Source organism: Labrus bergylta, chromosome 19 (assembly GCF_963930695.1).
Source record: "Labrus bergylta chromosome 19, fLabBer1.1, whole genome shotgun sequence".
In the NCBI taxonomy this organism is placed as follows: Eukaryota; Metazoa; Chordata; class Actinopteri; order Labriformes; family Labridae; genus Labrus; species Labrus bergylta.
In genome coordinates, this window is record NC_089213.1 from 18943502 (window position 1) to 18959042 (window position 15541).

General features: G+C 42.5%; 1 protein-coding gene across 1 annotated transcript in view; it reads right to left on the minus strand.

Annotated features, from left to right (window-relative positions):
• Positions 1–210: 210 nt before the first annotated feature.
• Positions 211–15541, minus strand: part of sdc3 (syndecan 3) — a 35817-nt gene continuing 20486 nt past the window's right edge. Inside the window, exons 2-5 of the mRNA XM_065947981.1 lie at positions 9617–9710; positions 6648–7477; positions 5347–5536; positions 211–3497 (exon numbers count right to left, since the gene is read on the minus strand). Coding sequence (XP_065804053.1) covers positions 3331–3497; positions 5347–5536; positions 6648–7477; positions 9617–9710 — 1281 coding nt within the window. The 3' untranslated portion in view covers positions 211–3330. The remainder of the gene's footprint in view (positions 3498–5346; positions 5537–6647; positions 7478–9616; positions 9711–15541) is intronic.

A 15541-nucleotide genomic window follows, 5' to 3' on the forward strand; every position in this document is an offset into this window, starting at 1 on the left:
GCCGTCTGAGAAGTTAACGTATATTTTAAATGGGGACAAAAAGTGTTGGTAAGGAGTATTTTCAGTTGTCTTGTGGCCGGTCATTTTAGTCGGGGGTAATGAGTCTGACCCAGGTTACCCCAGTTATATGGAGTTAATCCTATATCATTGACAGCAAAACACGTATCTTGATGGTTACACTTAACATAAAAAAGACAAGAGAGGACAGAGTTACCCAATCAGGTTTTTTATTTGGAACAGAGTGGCAGATTAGTGATAGGGCGGTGGCGTAGAGGATCCGCCTCCTCTCGCTCACTCAGCCAATGACAGAAACTCAGCCTTAAAAAAATGCAAATGTATAAAAACAGGAATGGAAACAGCAAACATAGAGTAGTGTCGCCTCCATCGGGCTACACGTAACACACACACACACAGACACACACACATGTGCATACCTACACTCACACACGTACAAATCCACTCTTTCTCTCTCTCATACATAATCACACACACACGTCTTATTTGGCTACGCAGGCTTAAATGGGTACAAACACACATGTTTACACTTTAGAAAAGACAGTACGTGTTAAGATCATTCCTGCCTGTGAGAAAGTGGCATGTTGTCTGTCCGTCTATCCTGGGGCAGAGAGAGAGAGAGAGAGACGGACAGACAGTGAAAAGACAGTCAGTGTGTGTGAAAGCCACTGTGAGGGACCAGCTGCCCCTCATTCAGCAGTGAATGGACGAAACACACGCAGACACACACACACACACACACACACACACACACACACACACCGACAGGCTAGTCAGCGTACACAGAGTCTGCTGTGAAATACCAAGGTGAAGCACTCACACATACACACACATACACGCATAAACAGGTGGCGGGTTTAGATGAGTTGCAGACACACAGATATTCTCACACTGGTGAGGGGGCAGGTGACGTACACACAGGAGTGGAAGAGGTGTGTTACCTGTCTATGGAAGAGCGTGAGATCTGCTGGAGAAGGTAAACACACACTCGACCACAGTACATTCCTACTTTAACTCACCCCACTTTTGCTTTCAAACACACAAAAAAACACACAAACGCATCTGCACACACCCAGACTAGTATTATATTGACTCCCATGCATTTTTGTTCTACAGTACTGAGTATAATAGACGCTACTAGCCCAGTCGCACTGGTGTGGTTATTGTTACAATCTCTTAGATAGAAGCACAGCCCTCCTGCCTCCACATATTCACCATATTCACATGGCGGCCATCATCCTCTGATGTTACACTCAGGGTGGGAAGCCCTAATGTTGTCACAATGTAAAAAAATATTGGGGTACCTTACAAGTAATTTTCCTATATATTTTTTTTGAACTTGAAATATTGCAAACACAGCAACAAGGAGTGTCTTACCTGATTCAGTACTTTTTAGATTGAAAGGTCTTCCCACCTGATAAACAGCAGATCAAAACACATCACTGCATTTGAGCATGACATCAGTTGAAAATGGCTGTAGTGTGAATATGGTAAATTCCTTGTCCAAAGCCATCCAAACCCATTTCCCTCCCTCATTCATTTTCCCCAAAAAGTATCAGGGTAAAGTCGAACCCATTCACGCTAATTCAGCGTTTTTTTAAAATGATAAAAGTGATTATTGCCGAATCAGCGCCGGTGGGAGCAACTTCCACACATATTCACACTTTCTTGGTTTTTTATTTAAGCCCCAATCGCAGAGACCCCTCCCATCCCTGAACAGAGAGCCAATGGTGGACAAAAAAGAAAGTGAGGCATGCAAAAGGTGTGTGAGTGGGGAGGTATCTAATGACATGTTGACTGGACACGAAGTTGTGCTTTTCCACAAACAGACCAAACACTAAACCAACCTGCAACTGATCCATACCTAATCAATAACATATTGAAACCAACTGATCTCACTCGTATCTCAAGTGATGACAATCACAATGAACCATAATGAGGGTGTTGATGGGTTTGATATGTGTTCGAATGATATGATTTACAGAATATTTCAGTCTGTGTGTTCTTAATGCACAGCAAGTTATATGTCTGCACTTGTGAGGGTGTGTCGATGTGTGTGTGTGTGTGTGCATGTGGCAAACGAGAGCACAGCTCATCTAAAGTGATGAAGGATGTAATGACTAAAAACTCTTCATGATCATGCAGATGGTTAGTGATGCCAGATATGGATATGCAGATATTTACATATAAACTTTTTAAACTGCTAAATACATATCCTCCTGTTTAAGTTTTATTATCATCATTATTATAATGGCATTATTATTATATTATTATTGTTATCATCATTATCACCGTCCAGCCCAGAACAATGATATATTATTGGTTATTATTACTTTCCGTAACTAGTCTTTGTACAGCTTAAAGGAGCAGACGGGCCGACGGCTGAGCTCGTGCAAACCTTTTTTTGCGACCAGCCGATGTTTCCACAGCGGCGCCTCGACATTGTGAAACACGCTGAGGTTGATCAGCATTATCTGGTTGGCCAAGTACAGAGAGAGAGGTCAGAGCGACCTTCAAGCAGACACAAGCCAGTGTGTGTGTGTGTGTGTGTGTGTGTGTGTGTGTGTGTGTGTGTGTGTGTGTGTGTGTGTGTATGTGTGTGTGTCTGTGTGTCAGCATTTGTTTATGTTTATGTTTATGCATCTAAGCACCAGAGCAATGGAAGGCACAAAAGAGACCTTTCCTCTCACCTTTTGACCCTTTTTTGCTCTGTGCAGCCAACCAGATGCTCTGTGTGTCTTTTGAGGGGGGGGATGAGGGGCAGAGTCTAGCCCGCTCCTCTCTTTCATTTTTCTTTTGTGTCTTGCTCAGCTCGCTCTGCCCCTCTCCTCTCCTCTCCTTTGCCTTTTCAATAGCTCCATAAAAACAGAGGAACTTCTTTTGTGTGCTGGAAAACACATTAAGAGCTTGTGTTTCGTTTTGTTTGTCCTTCTTTTCTTACAAAATAATCATATCATTACATACAGAACAAGAGAATCTGTAGAATATTAATAACAACATTTACTTTAAAAACATCTTGTGTGTATGAGTTATTTTTTTCAGAATATATTTGGATTTTTTTTTTCCTTTTTTTTTTGGTCCTCTTTTTCGATTTCATTGAAAAGAAAGTTCCGAGTCCGCCGAGAGAAAGGCGCTCAAGAGTGTTCTGGAGACGAGAGGAGAGAGGGACAAGGAGATAAGGGGAAGCAATGAAGAAGAGGAGGAAAAAGTAGGACTGGGGGACAAAGAGGGGGGGCTTAGAGTATCTTTCTCTCTTCTCTCTCTCACTCTGTATCTCTCCCTCGGTGTGCGATGCGTCTCTCTGGAATATGAGTGTTATGCGTAAAACTCCTCCTGCTTGTCTGGTTTCTGGTAGGTGACGGTAGCCTGTTTGGGTTCCTCCAGCGTGTAGCTGCCCTCGTCCTTCTTCTTCATCCTGTACACCAGCAACATCACCAGGAAGGCAGCAAACAAGGCGCCCACGACTCCTCCGACTATCACCGCTGAGAGAAAAACACAAAGAGACGGGATTTCTGAAAAACTCTCGAAAACAGATCAAACAAACACATGGAATATAAAACAAACACAGAAATACCATTTACACCACTGTTACATCCTAAAACACAACAAACACACGCTGAATTGAACACTAAGCAAAGCTACCACAGCATCACTATCAGCTAGCTGCTAACAGATGTTGTGTGTTGCCAGCAGCTTTGAGCTACATTTTATTCTTGCAGTGCTACATCAGAATCACTCGGCTACACTCTGCATTTTCCACTTCTTCTGCACACATAGCTAATGAACTGTGTGCGATAGATTAGTGTGTGCTAATCAAATGGGGGGGAAACTCTCCCTCCTTAAACTAATTGGTATCGATGCCAAAACAGAGAACAAAGTGTTTATTTTCCAAAATGCTCAAAGAACACTTTGTTTCCATTCACTGCGTGGGAGGTGTTTACTTTGTTTATTCATTACTGCCAATATCAGAGAACATAGACTGGGTTAGCGATAACAACAGAACTTTTTAAATGCACTGTCACTGCAAAAGTATTGCCCACTTTGACTTTTCAAATCCTTTCTGATCATTGTACAAAAAGGTTGTTGTTTTTTTTGTATTATATTGTGCAGTAATAGGAAATTTTACCATCACTGATTTTACTGTGGAGGACATTTGCGATACTGGAGATGAGAAATGTTAATTTCACTCTTTCAAGTGCACCATTAGCAGTTTCTCATAAAAAAGACATGATGAACTACTTTTCCTTGAATCCATAATATCAGATCTTCATTACCATCACTGACAAAAAAAGGCTATTTTTAGCCATGCTAGCAAACTGGGCCCATGGATGGAAAATTTCTAAGTCTATCACAAATATCCATATTTAACTACAACTATAGGATGTATTGACATATTAAAGGATGTATTGACATATTAAAGGATGTATTGACATATTAAAGGATGTATTGACCCTACATAGTGTTACTTAATCAACTCTAAGGATCTTCTAAATATTAATATAATGCCATCATTGTTTAAAAACATGTCTCAGAGGCTGTTAGAATGGGTAGAGATTTAGGAAATTCCAAATTCCTTTTTTACATTCTGAAATATTTGGTGGGGCTAGAATAAACCTGACTGTAATGAAATGCTAATTATTTTACTTAATCACAATAATAGGCTGGATTACTTTATTTTTCCAAACTTTTAAAAACTTTAGTTTGTAAATACCTTCTAAATACTGAATGTCTCATGTTCTTCAACATGTGACCCCTATAGGTCAAGTGACTACACATGTACAGCACTACATATGGAAATATATGTGCCAGATACGTTCACAGTCTACTCTAATCTAAGATCTGTTGCCTCCTGCTCTTTACCGGTGACCAGGAAATCAGCGAAAACCACGGCCAGCAGTCCACCAATCAGAACAGCTGAAGGAGAGACAGAGAGCCAGTCAGGTCAGACAAGTTGGCTGCTTCTGCACTTTCTTCAACAGCTCTATGGGATGAGGAGGAGGGGAGGGGGCACTTGAAAAGAAATTGGATTTACCCAAAGGGAAAATGATGAGAAAAAGAGGGGAGCAAGGAGGGGTCTGGATAACCCAAGAAGAGGATTGCTTGTTCTCAACGGGTCAAACGGGGCTAAATAGCACATTCACTTATCGTGATGAATCTACACAACGTGAACTTGAGCAAAGGCCACTTCATCTTAGCAGCTCCCAAAAAGCAGGGAAAGAATACAGGAGGCAACAGGGAAATGTAATCTGTTGATCTAAGAAGTGATAACTTAGTTGTTTATTAGGCAGACAAACAAACAAACAGCTGAGATCTTCACTGAGATTTTCCTACCTATCAAGACCTCTTTTCTTTCCAGGATATTTTTCTGTGGCAGCTGGGCGGCAGAGCTGCCTGCGTCCACCGTGTTGCCAATCAGATCAGGATCCACTGGCATTATACCTCGACCCAGATCATTACGCCGATCATCACGGATCTCAAAGTCTCCACTGGGTCCTGCAGCACCCACTTCGTTGATACCCTCCTGAGAGAGAGAGAGAAAGAGAAGTGGAACTAATGACAGGAAATTTTACATCTGATGTAATCCCATTTGTTCCATGGATCTGCAACACTGAAACTCATCCAAACCAACACAAACTGAAACATTTCCATGGCACAGGTTCGCCTTTTGAAACAATGAGCCTCTGTATGTTTGGACTGCTGGAAAGTTATTTATTGTCCAACATGTATACACACTTCATAAAACCTGGCAGCTTAATTATAACGTGGAAAACCAGACGAATCTAAATGCATCAATGCTTGAATGCAGGACTGCTTCAGATAAACAGAAGCAAACCAATCAGTGAAATGAGTCTGGTCTGTAAATGATTGAGCTGTCAGTGGTACAGAGGCTTACAGATGGAGGGGTGGGTATCAAACCTCAAGAGTTTATTGCTACCAAACAAAATGACTCTATTAGTAGAGTTTATAAAAAAGCTAGTGTGCGTGTGAGTTGGTCAAAACTTAAATCGATGTATTTTTTTTATTTATGAAAGACGGTCCTTTATTTCTCAAAGTTCTCATAAGCTGCTGGTGTTTCTTCAAAAACAGATGCACCGATTACTTTTAGTTTGGGTACATTTAGCTTAAATAAACTACATGCCTATCTTATTTAGACCCTAACTGGACTTCCAGAAGTAAATAGAGCTGTCTAAAAAAGTATTTCATTTCATGTTTAGGTTCTTTTTTAGGATTTGTTAGCTAAAGGTAAAATAAATGTACTGACAGCAGCCTGGGCCTTTGAAATTTGAGAAAGGAGGCTTTGTCTCTTCAAAGATTAGTTTGATGTTTTTAAAAAAAACTATCACACTCTCTGGAAGTATTGCTCAATGAATAATGTGAAATGAGAACGTTAATGGTACTTTGCTTGTTTGTGCAGTCATGAGCTGGAGACAGGAGGCTATGAGCCTAGCTAAGCATAAAGACTGGAAACATAGGGAAACAGTTACTGGGTTCTTTCTGAAGTTCTGAAACAACTAATGGCACCGTTTATGCTCAATTAGAAACATACTGTATGCTTTCGACTTTCATATATGATGATATTTAGTCTATATCAACATAATAGAGTAAATCGAAGGACTGAACTTGAATCTTACCTGTGAAGTTGTTGGCTGTTGTGGGCGGGTCGTTCTCTCTGATGGAGTCGCCTGAGTGACTGTTGTTATGGGAACCCTTGGCCTGAAGGGGATCCTGGTCTTGACAGTGGTGGTGGGTGCCGCTGTCGTGGGCTCAGGTGTTCTCTCTGCTGTGGTGAGCGTGTCTTCCTCTGTGGTGGTTTCTAAGTCGAATCCAGGGTAGAACGATGTGGGTTCAGGTGATAGGTAGACGTCGTCTTCTTCTTCTGTGGTGCTCAGGTCATCCGAAGACGGCACTGCGCTTTCTGAAGGGATGAGGGCCGGGTTGGTAGTCACCACAGGGACAGCAGCAGGGGATCGTGGGGCGGCAGTGGTCTGGGCAGCGGCCCTGATTCGCTCAAGCTCTCTCTCTCTCTCCAGCTCTCGCTCTCTCTGCCTCTCTCTCTCTTTCTCTCGCTCTCTCTCACGTTCCCTCTCTCTCTCCCTCTCCCGCTCCCTCTCTCTCTCCAGCTCTCGGACCCGCTCCCTCTCTCTTTCCCTCTCTCTCTCCCTCTCCAACTGTCTCTCCTTCTCTCTTTCATTCTCCAGCTCCCTCTCTCTCTCCCTCTCCCTCTGCCTCTCCTCCTCTCTCTCCCTCTCCAGCTCTCGATCTCTTTCCCAGAATACGCCGCTTTCTCCTTCTGCCTCAGTTGGCAGTGGGGTGGCGGTGGGCTCCTCTGGGTTGGGGCTTGGCTCGGCCGCAGGTGAGGCGGAGGGGGCAGGGCTTGTGGCCTGTGTGGTGGACAGTAGGAGGGGCTCTTCTGTGGTGAAGACCACACCTGCTGATGTCGGCCTTATACTGATATCAGGAACTGGAGAGGATGAGAGAGGAGAGATTACTTAATTAACTGACTTCATTACAACAAGTAAAAAAAAGAGAGGAAACATCTCACTCAGTCACACATAAGATTCATCAGTCAACCCACCACCCACCCACACACTCACACACAAACTGTAAACCAGAGACTGTGCTTGAAATCAATCCCTTGGACGCTCATTCCCTTCTCCCTGTACAATAAACACTCAACAATTTACACTCTTCGAGCAGTAAATTGAGATGTCAGTCTCTGTCATTTTTTATCATGACTAACAGGTGCAGTGTTGCATGACTTCAGGATGGCACTGTGGGACTGTCGACAAACACAAAGTAGTATACATGGAAATAGTTCCTCTTATTGCGGGGATTTTTCCAGACAGGATCTCATTTATCTAAACAACTTCAAATGTACACTAACAGTCACTTATTATTCAGACTATTCGGACATTAAGGGGACAGTGACTGGATTAAAAAAATCTGGAGATCTAAAAGGGGACAAAAGAGCAACACTGATTGTGTACTCTCCATGACTAAACTTTCTGTGTAGTATCAGTGGGGTGGCCCTTTAAGAAGACAGTCATTTGAAATGCCAGCACAGACAATCACACCGCTCGCTTTGTTTGTTCTGTCAATAGCTGTTGCCTCTAAAGTAGTGATTTTATTGATGACTCGCTGCAGCAATCAGAGCTGCAATCAAATCCTTATTTTCTGCTCATTTAGCTTTGTGACAACAGAAATGGGAAATATGTAAATGAGCTCAACTCCACTTCAGCTGTATTAAACCACTTTCACAGGTGTGTGTGCTTTTGTTTTTTGTTTTTCAAAATTGATGTGAAAAGACATGCATGTAAGCAGCATTTATTTTCCCCTCCAAATTACCAGGCTTACTGCGGTGTGAGACGAGGAAGAAGAGAAGAAGAGAAGAAAGGAGCAGAGATGAGTGTGCTCACTGATTCATTGTCTTCTTAAATCTCATAATAGCATTATTATAGCACCTTTCATTTTGTTACAGCAGTGACGCATAGAGAAGCAAATTGAATTTACAAGCACAAAGACGTGAACCCTGACAATGGAGCTGAAGTGGATATAGAAATGTGGACTTGAACCATGCAGCTTCAGTTAAAACTTAGTAGACGCCTTAAAATGCTACATTCAGAGGCAAAATGCACATCCATCTGTTGAAAATGAGCTCTCCCTCCTGAATCAGACAGCTCTGTATCACCGTATGAGATAAAGCAATTTGCCGGGCCGCTGTTTTGACCACAGGGGGTGCCTCTGCTGCACTCTCCTGCTCTGAATTGTAATTTATTATGAGTGTGTCTCTACACTAGCTGAACTGAGGGCAGCCCTCAATGAGTCATGCTTAATAAGGAGAGCCACGTTCAAGCTTCAACAGCCAGATCAGAAAATCAGGCTGAATTACACCGATGTGATTTACGTTAAGTACGGTAATTCCTCCTCACGCAGACAGCAAGTTCACTCAGATGCAGACAGAAAGCTTGTAAATAGGTGCACAGGACTGCTGGTGTGCGTGTGATGGCCTAATCTGTGTGGACTGTAATCTGATTACAGCAAATAAGATCTGGGTGAATAGAGCCCGGGTCGCTGCTTGTTTGCAAGGGTGTGTCTGTGTTCAAAGGTGTTTCAGATAAATCTGAATCAAAACCTGTCCTTCCAGCCGAGCAAGGTGTTTGTATTGTGTGTGTGCAGCCTTATTGTGTGTAATCTGGTTGAGCAGAGCGGCCATAACTCGAGGATATTGAGGGGGGTTAGGGTCTTCAGGGTCAGCAGATTGAAATCCAGCAGCTGTCGGGTTTGAAAGAACCAGGGCGTTACACACACACACATGCACGCACGCACGCGCACGCACACACACGCACACACGCACACACGCACACACACACACACACAAACACGCACACACAAACACACACACACAAACACACACACACACACACACACACACGCACACACACACACGCACACACAAACACGCACGCACACACACACACACACACACACACACACACACACACACACACACACACACACACACACACACACACACACACACACACACACACACACACACAAACACGCACACACAAACACGCACACACACACAAATACTTACAGCCAGAGCCAGAGCCTGAGTAGAGGTCCTCGTCATCGTAGAACTCGTCTCTCGTCGAGCCTTCATCGTCGATCGATGGTGACCAAGTCTGTCCCTGAGAGATACATAGAGATGGGGGACACAGATTAGAGATGAGCCATGCTGTTTGTCAATTCATTTAGAAGAGACACCACTTTGGCAGATTACACACACACACACACACACACACACACAACTGTCTGAGAGGGGGCTGCATTATGTGTGGACGGGCTAACATCTGTCTGTCTGTGACTCTGTGGAGGAGCATAGTTAATGAGTTGATCTAAAGCTGGGATTTTGGCAGAGAAAACATCAAAGCTTTAAAGGAGAGAGGGGCTTCATTCAGTCTCTGCTTACATGTCCGTTACAAGTGATGCTCAGCCTGTTAAGTAGCAGAGGACCCAGAGGCATCTCCCTTTGAACTGCCCCATTTATTCTATCATCAATTCCTCTGTGAAATGTGCTTTTTCATTCATTAATAATAATTGTTAGAGTACAAAATGCTGGAAAAATAATTAAATAATTTAAAATTCCCAAAGCCAAAAGTAAGATTTTTAAATTTCTTATTTTGTATTGAACTTCCAATTATATATAACTTAAAAAAAAAACATGACATTTGACACGCTTGAACAAGTGAAGGGTAAGTTTGTTTCCTGGAAAAAAAGGTTAACCAGCCAGTTAACTATAGACTTTATAAAAAAGATAGATGATATGACAGCTCCCCAAAAGGAAAAAAAATCATTGGGAGCTCCCCCCACTGCCTGGCCACAGTTTAAGTCATGTAGTCTGCCTCCATGTTAACAGGTGGGACATGGATATACTATTAAATCAAAATTAAATGTGTTTATGTCAGAAGTGTTTCTTTGTTTTTAAAAAACCCACACATGTCCACAGCAATGCCAGCAGTTCAGTTAGGCTGGGAACCCATTTGTTTTAGTTTGTTAGCTGTGGCATGTTTACATGCTCAAAACAATCCTAACCAGCTCATGTTGTACAGGTTTGAAGACTTCCATGTGTACGACTTAAAGGAAGAACGTGCGACTATTTGATCCAGTAGATTTCGCCCTTGAGCACCAGCGTGAAACCAAAACAAACTGCTGTTTGGTGACACCTCCGCTATTCTGAAGCCTCCACTCTCCTCCAGCGGCACACCTCCAACCCCTCTCCACTCGCATTCACACGAGGTAGTTATCAACTACAACGCACCATAAAAGTACCAATAAGTGCAAGCTGCGGACACAACTGTTCTTGGCTCGAGCTGAAATTGCCTGTGTCCTGCAGTGTTGTGTTAACAGGCTATTGTTAACACACTTTGGTTAATTCATAGCTTCATATTGCACATAAATTGACACGGAATGGCCGTGATATAAGACACGATATAAGACATCCAAATACGCATGCCAATATTTGCTGAACATTAAGTTGTCTGATGGGAACATCATAAATCTCGCATCTTGAAGCCACACTAAAAGCACAAGATCACTAAAGTCATTAAGCTTTTATTTCTTGGCTATTTGTACCACGTTTCATATTTAATTTATCCAAAAGTTGAAGCAAACATATCACAGCTTCCAGAGCACATGGTAACATTTTCAAATTGTTCTATTAATAACTTGCACGATAATAGGTTGTTGTTGTTGGTATATCCTTTTTATCATTATTTTCAACCTTGTGTGAAACTGAATGTGATTTAAAAAAAAAAAAAAGATGTATATTTGAGTTTTTCAGCAGCACTTTGTAATCTGACTGTAAGTATCTCTGTTGGATCATTTCACAGTATCTTCTCCACTCATCACTGCACTGTAATCTGGGCCTGTTTTATTCATGCCTGTGAAGGGAAAGCATTAGCTCGCCTGGTGACCTCTGTCAGGGTTGGGTTAAGAGAGATTAGTCGTTTGGGGGTTCAAGCTCTGCAGCGACTGACCCCAGCCTACGGTCACTCTGAGGCTGATCCCTCCTCACTCTTCATTCATCTTTCTCTGTTCCTTTTCACTTCAGTCACACATCTCTGCCATGTTCAAACACACACAAGCACTCACCCATTACACTGAGGCACTAATACTGCTATCAGATGCATGCACTTAGGAGACACCGCCCGTACTGGAGAGCAAAGATACATTTCACACCACAGTTCAAACCACACTGTGTACCAATGTATACTCATTTTGAAATATATGTTGTCGCTCCATTGGTTTACCCCCGATTCAGACTAATTTCCTTATCTAATTGTTGAATCAAAACAGAAAGGTTTTAAGAGCTACAAGAACCCCACACTCCTCCCCTTCCAAATAAAAATCAAAAGATCAACGATTTGATACAAGAGAAAAGTCAACAAAGATGAAATACAAAATCCACTTTAGGAATACCATGAACACTGATCGGTTAACCTTAACTGGTCTCTGAGGGAGACAGAGTCATTAAGCTGTAGTTTATTTTGGAGGTCACTTTATAGACAGGGTGCTAAACAGTAAAAAAAAAAAAAAAAATCCACTCTGTTAAGTTCAGAGCCAAACCCCGGTACTGTAAATGTGCAAGGAGTCGAGTACAAATGACAACAGCTGTTGGAGACTGATAGGAGATTACACAGATATGAAATAAATGTATGTGTCACTGTCTGCTTAGACCTAATAAAGAAAAATCAGATCATAAACTACATAGTGAAAGATCAAAAACGCCATGAACTCCCTGCTCAAGGTTCCTTCTCTTGTCTGTTTTTCCTAATACGACATTTATGTTGTTTAACATGACTTATGTTGACTGTATTTCTGATAGATACACCAAGTAGTTGTCTTTTCTATGTGAAATTGTCCTAGGCATTTAAGATGAAATGGGATGAAATGTTGAGTAGACAGCATGCACAATAATTGAAAAAAATGCAATAACTCTTCTTAAACCATTAAAAAGATTAACTGATCAAACCTGTTTTGGAGGTTAAGGTCTCGGGAAAAAATATACTGTATTTAACTTAAGAAATGAAGGTAAAAAATTGCTAACACACTCAAGTAAGTACAGATAACTTAAAACTCTGCTTAAGTACATTAACAAAACATGTGTTCTTTGCATAATCCCAACCTACCCTATGTTTATGGTAAAAACAAAGTCTAAGCCTCAGTTTCTTTCTAATCAAACACAAGACGTCATGTCTTCCAACCAAATAATGATGATACTCTCCAAACTGAGCCCCATACTTACAAACACCGACATTATCTGTGACCTTGGAGCTGCAGAAAGAATCATTTGATTTGAGCCTTTTCACTGATCATTTTTGCTGCCGTTAGACTAAAGTTACATATTGAATGCAGAACTTTGATAAGTGTGTTGATTTTTTACTGTTTGTATTCGTTTTATTCAAACATTTACAAGCTGGATTCTTCTTCTAGCACTCAATTTTTAACCCAGATTTAACTCAGTCCACAGTAGGAAGTGAACTGTTGGGATGCCAAGAACAAAGGGCTAGGTTTGGCTCCAGGTATTGGCAAAGAGTCAATCCACTGCTGAAATTGAGGACAAAACGAACGTATCTTCTCAGCAATCGTAAGCCCACCCTGAAGCCCTACAAGGCGCTGCCTTTGCTAGCCTGTTTGATGCTAATTGTGACACATGAACGCAAACACACACAGAGAGGCAGAGAAGCTCCTCCCCGGCTCCAGACAGTGGAAACCCGATGCCTTTAAAAGCCAATAAAAGCATAATGGAATCTAGAAACCTGAGCATCGCTGTCCATCTCGTCTCAGCGTGAGGTGAGGCTGAAACGCTAGATCTACCTCCTGAAAATCAAATTCACTTGAAGTTGTTTGGAGCCTCAACACACAGAGGATGACACAGTGTGCTTGAACAAAGAGGACTGAATGTGTGTGTGTTTGTGCTTCCCACTTTGAGTGTAAACGTGTGTGTAAATAAATGGTTGAGTGAAGGCCTGGTTAAGTCGAACCCTGAAAGTAGCCAAAAGTATTGAAAAGGCGTTTTGCTGCAAGCACGGTGTGTGTGTGTGTGTGTGTGTGTGTGCGTGCGTGTGCACGTGTGTGTGTGTGAGTTTGGTAGATTCTAACTGGGATCTGGGAATTTCTGTGCAGGACTAAGGTTGCCCTTAGCAACGGACTTCATTGTAAAACTGATCCTTGGAATAGAGCACACAACACACACACACACACTGTAACATGTAAAAGAGCTCTTTTCTAGACAAGCAAAAGGTGTTATGTAACGCTGTATAAACAACCCTAAAAACCAACATCTAAACAACACTCTGCTCCTCTGACTCCCCCTCCTCCTTTTCCCCCCCCTCTGTCAGCCCCACCCTCTCCGCCTTATTCCGTCCCAACAAACTCAAAGCAAGTATATCCCCGTCCGTGCCCTATTTTCCTTTCATCTCAAACTCCATTTTTATCTTTAGGCAAGCCCCCTGAATTCCCCCGAAAAACTCACACACACATCCACACACTTAAATAAACACACACCCAACCCCCAGAGCCCACCCGAGGGGCCCCTATTACAAGTCCCCTATACACACAGCACCCTCCAGCAGAGGCTAGCGTGCTTACTTTTCAGTTTTGGAGCCGGTGTGTGCATCGTCCGTGTTTGTCCCAGCCTCAGACAGTATTGAGTAATCCCGCTCTGTGCCTCTGCATGTTTAATATATGATATTATTTGTGTGAATTCACAGTATGGCGGGCAGTGGTGCGTCACTGTATGTAATTACAGTGTGTGTGTTTGGTTGTGTTTGTGTGCGTGTGGGTATAATGACAGGTTGTGTTCGGGGTGCATGCGTACATGCAGACACAAAATGCCCCTCAGACGTACTCAAGTGTGTTTTTACGTGATCGAATAGGGCCAGCTCTGCATTTTGCCTCTGTTTTAGCTGCTATAAACAGCAGTACTCTCTGCCTGCACCACATAACTAACTAACCACAACGAGACGCAATGAGCTCCCTCCACCGCACGCATAACCCGGGGCCAAAATCATCTGTATGTTGCCCTCAATTTCCCTCCACCGCTGCATTTTGTTCCCATTCGTTATAAAAGGAAACTGTAAGATGACAGCTATACTCTGCTGGATCTGCGGAGTAAAAGCAATCCTGGTTTTTGGCAATGTATGAAGCGCTTCCATTGTAAGAAGACATGTGGTGCCATTTGGAGTCATTTTAAAACAATCTGGGAGCATGGAGTATATAATTATGTATGCTTGTGAAAAAGGAAAAGGGGAAAATGATGGAAAGGAACAGAGCCAGAGAAGAAATGTATGCTTGTTTTATCTGGAAAAGCAGGTGTGTCCTCTGAGGGCGGTTGCAACATTTTCTGTTACTCAGGTAGAAATCTGATCTAAAGCTGACATCAGACTTTTCATCGTACATTTCATCCCACAGCCTCTTTGTGAGTGTGCCTGCCTGTCTGTGCGTGTTAATAAGCCACAGAAGCTGATTTGTTCCAGAATTAATCTAGAAAGGAATTTAAATGAAAGAATCAGAGAGAAAAGACTGTGTAAGTGTTATCCTTGAATGGCATAATGGAATATACAGATGTCCATCCATCCATTATACTGCTTTATTGTTTAAAGTCATGGGGTGGGGGGGGGTGGGGTGGGGGGGGCGGAACTGATCCCAGCTGACATTGAGTGAGGTCTCGATTCCAGTCCATCACAGCGCTGTCAGACAAACTTTCAAGCGTACAATCACACCTACTGGCAATTTTAGGGTCACCGATTAACCTCACAGCCTGTACAGGGGCAACGCTCCATCTCCACAGAGAAAGGCACCCATGTAGTTTGGGATTCTTAACAAGGAACCTTCCTTCTGTGAGGAGACAAACCACTGCACCACCATGCCACCCTGGTTAGCAGATGTGCGTGGATGTGATCCATTTTTTCTTCTTGTTTTTTTTTTTTTTTTAGTTGATTTTCAAGCTGGTCCCGTT